Consider the following 9,665-nt stretch of genomic DNA (forward strand, 5'->3'; position numbering starts at 1 on the left):
TTTGATTGGCCGTTTTCAAAAATTAAATGCGAAAGGGTTTTTAAAATGCGAAAGGGGTTTTTAAACGGAAAATATCATTTCATCTTTTGAAGCAAAGATAGGCCAACATTTAATAATTGTTCTAGAATATTGTACTGTAGAGGTAATATTAAATAATGATTAAACATGATACTGACACGTTTCATGTCAATCACACTATTTCTTTCCTTTTTTTCTTCTTTTTTTTTCAGATTCGGATCCACAAATGTGGAATCCCATTATTTATTATGCATAATCATACAAATATATAAAGAAAATCAGTAAAAAACTAAAAAAAGGAAACATGTGATATGATATTCAAATTTTCGCATTACATTAATAATATAATTTTGAAATGTGATGATATAAATATTCGTTAGGAGAACGTTGTAATACGGTGGTTCAGTAATTATATTATATGATATTTATAAACAGATGGTTTTGTGAGACAGTTTTTACATTCATTTATATACTGTTATTTTCTCATCCTTGTTACCAAAGTGCCACCAGCTAGAAAAACCTGAACGAAAAGTGTATACGAAAAACAGATTAGGTCTTCCCTTGGATTATGGTTTAGAAAATGAGTAAAAAGTATAATATGAAAGTATTATGTTATGTATAGTTCACATAATTAATAACATAGTAGGTAGAGTTATTAACACCATGGACAAGGATTATCTTAATTAAAATAAACCACAATACCATGTCTCCTAACGGAATAGTTTATCGACATATTTCGATTATCAGAGAATCTTTATATGTTTTAATACAATGACTGTCTCATAAAGAAGGATAACTACGATAATTTACCTAACATAAGTGTTAACAAATTTACTTCCCTTTGTTAGAAGAACAAAATTGCTTAGTTTTTCTTCCTAGTTCAAAATACACAATTACATATTACTCTACATAAAAAGATTTAAACAAATAATATTAAAATCATCCGGAACTGTCTCCGCCTACTCTATCGTAAGCCTGAACTCAACCAGAGCACGACCTGGGGCCTAGAAGCTTCAAAACGGTCTTCCTGCGGCAACGCGCGTTCCAGGCCGTGCCAGTTGCACTCCCAACCCTCGACCCCTATTTAAGGTCGGGAGTCAGGAGCACCCCCGCCTTCACAATGAGTCAAACATGTATGTGACATCAATCTCAAGATCAATATAATGTTGTATGTTGATGTAAAACAACATACATGTAATTGTTTGAAATTAAAGCATTTTTATTTGTTTGGGTCGTCAGACCAAATAAATAATGGTAGCGAAATTTCAGACTCTAATGCTGTTAATTGCAAGTGCCGAAAGTAGTCCGCTTTTTTGAAGCGGTTACTTCCCTTTATATGTAAACTAACGATGAAAAATTCAGGGGAGATCACTGCGTAAAGATGGTCAAATGACAGGCGCATTAATTTTCAAGCAAAATAATTCCCGAATGGTCGAAGATTTCTAATATTGTTTTATTCTTTATAGATATACATGCTTATAGTAAGCTCCATGATTATTTACATCTGTGTTAAACAACAGTTAGCGTCGTTACAAACCCTAATATAGAATAATATAGTTTTCTTCAGGCTATTACAAATGGATTTAGCTCAATACAGGATTGGAGCAGTACCTCTAGACGCTTGCAGAAATCATGATCACAAAATAGACAAATATCGTTTTTTTCGCCGAATTTTACATTTTTCCTTGATTATCGTATTTGATTCGGTGTGAAAAGATGAATTAGACCTGTTAAAGTTCATTCCGTTGGGTAAAAAGACAAGATTTTAGCATTTTATCATTCAAGCGCCTTGTCCGGTATATACCGGAATACGGTATTTAGTGTGGTGCTCCCATCCTTTTTTTAGTCACAGCCATTACAAATAACTTCACCGTGGCGCGCTCGCTTGGGAAGCGAGAGGTCTGGAGTTTGAATCCCAGTGAAGGCAACTCTTTTTTTTCTAATTGTTTAAGTCAAATAAACATTGGATTGAATATCAGTGTTTAAATTAGTCTTATAGCAAATTTACTACAATTAAAACGCTGGAAAGCATTGGCGGCACTTTACATAAACAAATTGGTTTATAATCTCACAACCTTCACTTTTCTGACATTCTGAGACCCAAACAAATTCAGCGCCTTCTGTGCTTTGATTTACCACGCGATTAGAGAGAGTAAATATCATCTGTATTGGAAGTGTAAAATATGTATGTATGTATGATGTACTGGTGGCCCGAAGCTTTTTATGCCCCCACAAAGTGGGAGCATATATCGTTGCACTTGTCCGTCCATCAGATTTTGCTTAAACTTCCAGGGATGAACAACCTAAATGTGTAGATGACAGTAAAGGAAGGAATTTTCGCTGCGACCAAATTTAACAGAATTATGGCCCTTTGTTGACTTTTTCACTATATAAGTATGTAGAAATTTTGTGAACGCAACTCCTCTTAAACCGGATGGCAGATTTTGCTTAAACTTCCAGGGATGAACAACCTTAATGTAAAGGAAGAAATTTTTGCTGCGACCAAATTTAACAGAATTATGGCCCTTTGTTGACTTTTTCACTATATAAGTATGTAGAAATTTTGTGAACGCAACTCCTCTTAAACCGGATGGCAGATTTTTCTTAAACTTCCAGGGATGAACAACCTTAATGTGTAGATGGCAGTAAAGGAAGGAATTTTCGCTGCGACCAAATTTAACAGAATTATGGCCCTTTGTTGATTTTTTCACTATATACTATGTAGAAATTTTGTGAACGCAACTCCTCTTAAACCGGATGGCAGATTTTGCTTAAACTTCCAGGGATGAACAACCTTAATGTAAAGGAAGAAATTTTTGCTGCGACCAAATTTAATAGAATTATGGCCCTTTGTTGATTTTTTCACTATATACTATGAAGAAATTTTGTGAACGCAACTCCTCTTAAACCGGATGACAGATTTTGCTTAAATTTCCAGGGATGAACAACCTTAATGTGTAGATGGTAGTAAAGGAAGGAATTTTCGCTGCGACTAGATTTAACAGAATTATGGCCCTTTGTTGATTTTTTCACTATATACCATATAGAAATTGTGTGAATTTAACTCCTCTTAAACCGGATGGCAGATTTTGCTTAAACTTCCAGGGGTGAACAACCTTAATGTGTAGATGGAAGTAAAGGAAGGAATTTTTGCTGCGAACCAAATTTAACAGAATTATGGCCCTTTGTTGATTTTTTCATTATATACCATATATATGTTGTCAGTGGGGGCATCCGTGTCCTTTGGACACAGTTCTAGTTTATGATGTGTCACCAAAATATATGTATTACATTATAATGAAAGAAGACAATGAGAAAAAACACTCTACATTCATATGACACCTCTCTGACTTTGGATGATATAGTTTATTATCATTTTTTTAACATTTAATTTCCATGTGTTTTAATGTGTAAGAATATATTCAGATAATTATTCAATTGGGAGCTTTAATATTGTAAGGAGATCATCTAATAATAAATTATCCCAGTTACTGGAAGGATATTGGATATACTTTTCTACTTTATAATAAAGAACTAACATATTATGAAAAGTTGTATATTGAAGTTTTGGTTATTATACCTACACGTGTAAATATATCTTTTTGCAATAAGAAAAATAAAATTTAATGTTTCATCCGTTTTCTTTGGATCAGTTATACCAAAAAGAACTTCTTCTTTTGAGAGTTCATAATCTGTAATATTCGGACATTTAGATTTAATGAATTTTTTAAAGTCTGCCAAAATTGACTAACATACCGGCATTTATAAAATATATGTAAAAGTGTTTCGTTATTTTCCCTACAAAAAGAACACATATTGTCATCTTTTATTCCAATCTTAGTTAAAAAAGTATTTGTTGCTAGGATTCTATTTATTATTTGTTGGAAGTACCTTAAGTTAGTATCTGACGTAATTTTGTGAACAGTTGTATAAACTTTTTTCCATTGGTTTCGGGTAATAATAGTTCATGTTTCCATTTATCTTGAGATGTTGTGTGTTATTTTATTGTTTACTAATATTTCATCAATATATGTTTTGTGTGATTACTTGAATTTGTTTGGGAATGATTGGTTTCATTCAAGGTATTAAAGTATTAAATGAGCCGTGTCACGACAGAACCAACGTAATGCGTTTGCGACCAGCATGGGTCCAGACCAGCCTGTGCATCCGCGCAGTCTGATCAGGATCCATGCTGTTCGCTATCAGTTTCTCTACTTGTTAAAGGGTTTGTAAGCCAACAGCATGGATCCTGATCAGACTGCGCGGATGCGCAGGCTGGTCTGGATCCATGCTGGTGGCAAACGCATAACGTTGGTTTTATCGTTACGCGGCTCAAATAGTTCAGTAAATATTTCAAGTTTAACTCTAATATTTGTTAGGAATCTTAAAAGTCCATCCTATTGCAGGAAATTTATGTTTATTTGTAGAATATTTTGTATAGATTGTAAACTATGAAATTGACCATAATAATCTATCAAATCAGCAACAAATATAATACCTTTTTGAAACAAATTATTATAAAAAATGTCGTTGAGCCTCCGACCTTCACTGTTGGATTGATATATACTACCCAATAAGTTATTTGAACTTTCGGATAAAATATAGTCCATGATAAGAAAACATCTTTCCAAAAGGGGTTACCGATTCTATGTAACTGTTTTTTTTTATAAAATCAGGATCCAATTTTGAAAATTTATATATATCCCGAAAAGAATGTTCGATGATGTTTTTCCAATTTTTGTTTTCATTGAACATACGTCTGATCCAACCCAACTTTAAAGATTGATTCAATCATGTTTAAACCACATTCTGAAATCGGTTTAATAATAATTTCTTATTTAATCTTGTCTCTATAGTTATTCCAAAGAAAATTAAAAAGATAAAGTTTCTAGAACTTTGATTATTTCGTTGGCAAAATGACAATATTTCAGCCTTAACGACTGCTCACATATTCATACATGTACATTTCAAACTAGATGGTAAGATTTTGTGTTTTTTTTTTTTTTTTTTTTTTTTTTGTATTTTTGTCAAGAATGTAATAAAAATTAATAATATAAAGTTGAGATGGCATTTGAAAAAAATGTCAATTATACATGTACAATACCTTTAATAAGTTCACGAACTTATGACTGAAAAAATAAATCGTTACCATTTCTAAAAGTTGTAAATGTAAGTACTTTAGCAATCGATATTAAAATAAGTGAGACAAAATGATGACCGGAAATGTAAAACTTTCCATTAGAAATATTTATTTACTAAGATAAATCGAAATAATTCTGTTCAACAATTACGTTATAAAGCCGTTAAAATGTAAATGTAGTTCTCACGCAAAGGCATGGCATGTTTATTTCATTTATATTTCTGACTTTATAGAATAATGATGGAAAAATCTAGATATTTGACTTTAACATTTGCACTATTTATACCACACTTTATTCAACCAGTTGCTTGTAAAGGTATGTAAGTTTGTTTTATGGACATGCATTTTATAGTCTGTCTGTGGGTGGGTAGGAGTGTGGGTGATTTTTTTTTTTTTGGTTATTTTTAAAGGATATTTGAAATGCGCCAAAACATACCTTATACCTTACATAAAACGTGTCATTCCGATATGTTTTGTTTGTTTTGCATGTAAGTTACTCTATATAAATCTACATGAAGTTTTATATACACAGTGTTGGCGGGATCCATTTTGAAGCTAATGTGCATCTCATTTTAAGTCTTAAATCATTAGAACCAGTCTACAAAAATTGTAATTCAAAATACGAATAAACTTTAAAGAAAAATTAATATCGAAGTGAACAAATCGGTACAAGTATAAATCGGAAAATATCATTTACATTTCTTAACACTACGAGCAATGGTTCATTCCTTTTATTTTTTTTAAACTGTGTAAATCGACTTTTGTGTAAATCGACTATTGTTTTCTGATTTCATGTTCCGTAAAAAAGTAACAGTGAACATTAATTATAGCTACACAATGCCACCATGCACTATTGTTTGACCGAGTGAACCGTGTGACGAATTGCCCTGCTCCTTTAACTTTTGAACCAGTATAACTAAATAAGGCAACGGAGATTTTTAAAAAATTTCTCAAGTTTGATTTTCTTGAAATTTTGGTTGGAGAGATGCAGCTTTATATACGGTTTATTTCAGACAAATGATATGAACATTTTTAAATGTAAATCTGGGACTTAAAGTTGTTTGATTAGTAAACATGCTTTTTGCCCGTTTTGGAAAATCTCTGTTGCAGAGGAATTTTTTTTCATATACTTACCAAAAGATAAATCGAAAATTTTATCATTGAATGTTACAAAAAAACTTTTGTTTTGATAATACTTTTAGTATATATGAATTATTTAATTTAGTTTGATAGCATAACATAAATTGTTCCCTTTGTAGAAAAAGTATGATCCCTAATGTCCATTTATCCGGCATATATTTCAAAACATTAAAAAAATGAAGTGTAAAACAAACTTTCATTGTGATAGTATATTCAATATAAACATGTATAATTAATTATATTTTGTTAAATTATTGTAATTTATAAACATTCATGATACTTTTGATGCACACATATCTCCACATATTTTCGAATTAAACAAATCTTCAACAGCTGCAAAAAGACCTCTCGCATGCTTCTATCTAAAGAAGCAAACTTGTTTCATTACCGCGTAATCTAATCCCTTGCATTGCCAGGCAGTCATACGATTTATTAGCTCTTGCTACTCGCAATAGCTATCAGCCCTCAGTAAATTACATACCTCTTAACGTTTAGACCAAATTAATTAAGATAAAAAAAGAATGAAGATCTTTTTCGTGTGTGTGTGACAATAATCAATAATTCAAAATTCTACGATTTCCAGGAAACCATTTCCACATAGTGTACTTCAGTCATGGACGCCCAGCAAATCCCGAATACATGTATATCATTATAAACAACAACTCACAAACTGCTAACGTCACGACATGCATCGCTGGCTTTCCGGATTCTGCAAGGTTTGTCTTCCATATTTTTCTTTACAAAAAATTCAAAAGGCATGGTCTTATTATATGCATGTATATATCTCTAATATACAGCATTGAAAAAAAACAACAATTATGTCATTTGTACTAGTGTCAATTAAGAGATCTTATGATACTCATATAATGATTGCTTAAGCTCCAGGAAATATGTTAGTTTTTTCTCTTCTTAAAAACACGTTCGTAAACAAAAGACAGGCTGAATCTTGCGTCTGAGTTTATTTCCAAATGTACGTACTTGTATTATAACAGATGTTTTTGAACTTAATGAAGTCATTAACTGGACGTTATTACAATGGAATGATGCAAAAAAAAATCGAATAATGTGCAAAATTTCATGATAAAGTATGTTAATACGACCATTTAATTCAATCAGTAGGTTAGAACTGACTCAATATGAAATTTTCACTGTTTTGTATTTACAGTAACATTTTGGTCAATGGTAATGGGGGTTTCCATTTGGGAAATCTGACAAACCATTTGTTCATGTCAGATACAGTTTATGCGCAGAAACATGTTGTATCTTTACGATCAGATATCAATGTGACAGTGATTGCACGGAATAGTCGAAGTTATGCCCTGGATGCTTATATAGTCATTCCGGTATCGTATTCTGCAAATGAATTTTACGTTACACCATATTGTTCTCAGAATACAAGTTCGCCAAGTAAATGTTTGGTTGGTATAATACCCGTAAGCTCAGACACTGAGGTCACTTTTGTCATGCCGCCCGGTAACACGGTGACATTAACGTCAGGCGACATTGCTGGTAAGAAATCATTTAACACTTATGAAACAGTGTCAGAACAACTAAACTTTGAGGATATTAAATTCATCGCAGGAAACGGCTTGGTTGGGATGAAACTGTTGGCGAACAACCCGATTCATGTTTTTGTTGGAAATACAATAGGCACTTTTTACGATGGAAGCAATACAGACTTTACAGAAGAACAATTAATGCCTGTCAATAGATGGGGTCTTTCTTATGTTGTGGCAAGATCTTCAACTACTAACGACCGGATTTGGATCTTAGCCTCAAAAGCAGAAACAAATATTAAGATTGTTTCAAGTTCATATACATTTGAGCAGTACAGAATGACTGACGCAGGAGAAGTGCTTGACTTTGTTATTGTTGACAAATCCTACTATATAGTAGCTGATAAGCCAATAGGTGTTACACACTTTGTTTTGCGTACGAAAGGATTGATGTATACTATGTACCGTGTTACTCCAACTGAACAATTTGTACCGGAATCCGTTACGTTTGTGCCCGGACCAACCGTTACAGGAGATAATAACATCAAATTTGCTGCGGCAGTTATATTTACTGATACGGATATGACATCATCTTTGACATATGATGGAAAAGCATTGTCAAATGCTACAGAATGGGAAGAAATTCCTTATAGCGGCGTATCGTTTGCTACTATACCTATTTCAACTCAGCAGACCCACGTGTTCCAGCAATTTGGTTCTGGAGGCGGACTCGGTGGATATGTGTTTGGCTATGACAAGTATGCAGTATTTGCGCATGCGCTCACACTCAGTTACAGAGATATGGAATCCGTAAGTTTTTAATTAATAAAATATACTTGCGATTATCTAATAATCTGAATTGTGAAATATGGTTTGTTTGGATAAACTATGTATAAACATGTATATATACACATGTACAATGTATCTATTTGCCATAATAAATACATGTATGTTCAACATGAAGTTTGAATTGTAGCATGAATTATTTTGTTATCAGTAAAAAAAATTTTTTAAAATTAGAAATACAAAACAAATAATGATAATAACAATTATAAACGCTTTATTTTATGACGGCAACACATTAAGAAATTTATATTGTATTTACAATATGGCCTTCGTTCAAACAAGGTAAAGAAACCAACACAGTTTAAGGAAAAGTTGTAAAAATGGCGTTTTAAATAACTGGTTTACACAATATAATCTTTGCTGCGCATTTCTGCAATGTATACACTTTTAAAATTCAGTTCTGTTGCAATGAACCTACAATATTATGAGAATGATATTTTTCCGATTGATAAAGGGATGTGATGGTCCTTGTTATGATACCTCCATTTATGACAAATTGAATAACCAAAATGACACTTGCGTCCGTACATCAGAGCCGCAATGTGCAACTGTAAAACTACCGGACTCAGACGCCTACACAAAAGGTAAATATAGTCATGAACAGATCCAAATTTCGGTAAAATGAAAAATGATATTATTACAAAGCATATTCAAAGTACCTCTATACTTGTCACATTAGACTAGCATTTTATAAATATTATATATAGCTATGGCCTAGTTTAAAAAAATGTTTAATTTATGTCACTTTATCTATGCCTTGCTTGATCTTTATTTTATATTTTATAACATATAGAGCGTTATTACATATGTTCAACATGCACTGAAGAAGTAAACACCACAGAAACAGAAGTACAACAATTTGACCTCTTAATTAGTGACATGACGGTCGATGTCAAAGGTTCTTCCAAATACAGACGACGAAAATCAAGCGCAGACGACAAAAGGCGCTCTTCAACAGCGATTGGGGTCGTTTTCAGTGGCATAACATTTGGCATAATCGGAGTGTTCATATTCCAGGATATAAA

At 32.5% G+C, this 9,665-nt stretch overlaps 1 protein-coding gene across 1 annotated transcript; it reads left to right on the forward strand.

Moving 5' to 3' along the window:
* Positions 1–6,937: 6,937 nt before the first annotated feature.
* LOC132745370 (IgGFc-binding protein-like) lies at positions 6,938–8,604 on the forward strand (the record flags this gene model as incomplete). The annotated part of the gene is made up of 2 exons (XM_060734277.1): positions 6,938–7,014; positions 7,464–8,604. Coding segments are annotated over exons 1-2 (1,218 nt in total), but the record flags the coding sequence as incomplete, so codon positions are not given.
* Between the last annotated feature and the right edge of the window lie 1,061 nt (positions 8,605–9,665).

This window comes from Ruditapes philippinarum, unplaced genomic scaffold (genome assembly GCF_026571515.1).
Source record: "Ruditapes philippinarum isolate M1 unplaced genomic scaffold, ASM2657151v2 ctg8161_1_1_1_1, whole genome shotgun sequence".
In the NCBI taxonomy this organism is placed as follows: domain Eukaryota; kingdom Metazoa; phylum Mollusca; class Bivalvia; order Venerida; family Veneridae; genus Ruditapes; species Ruditapes philippinarum.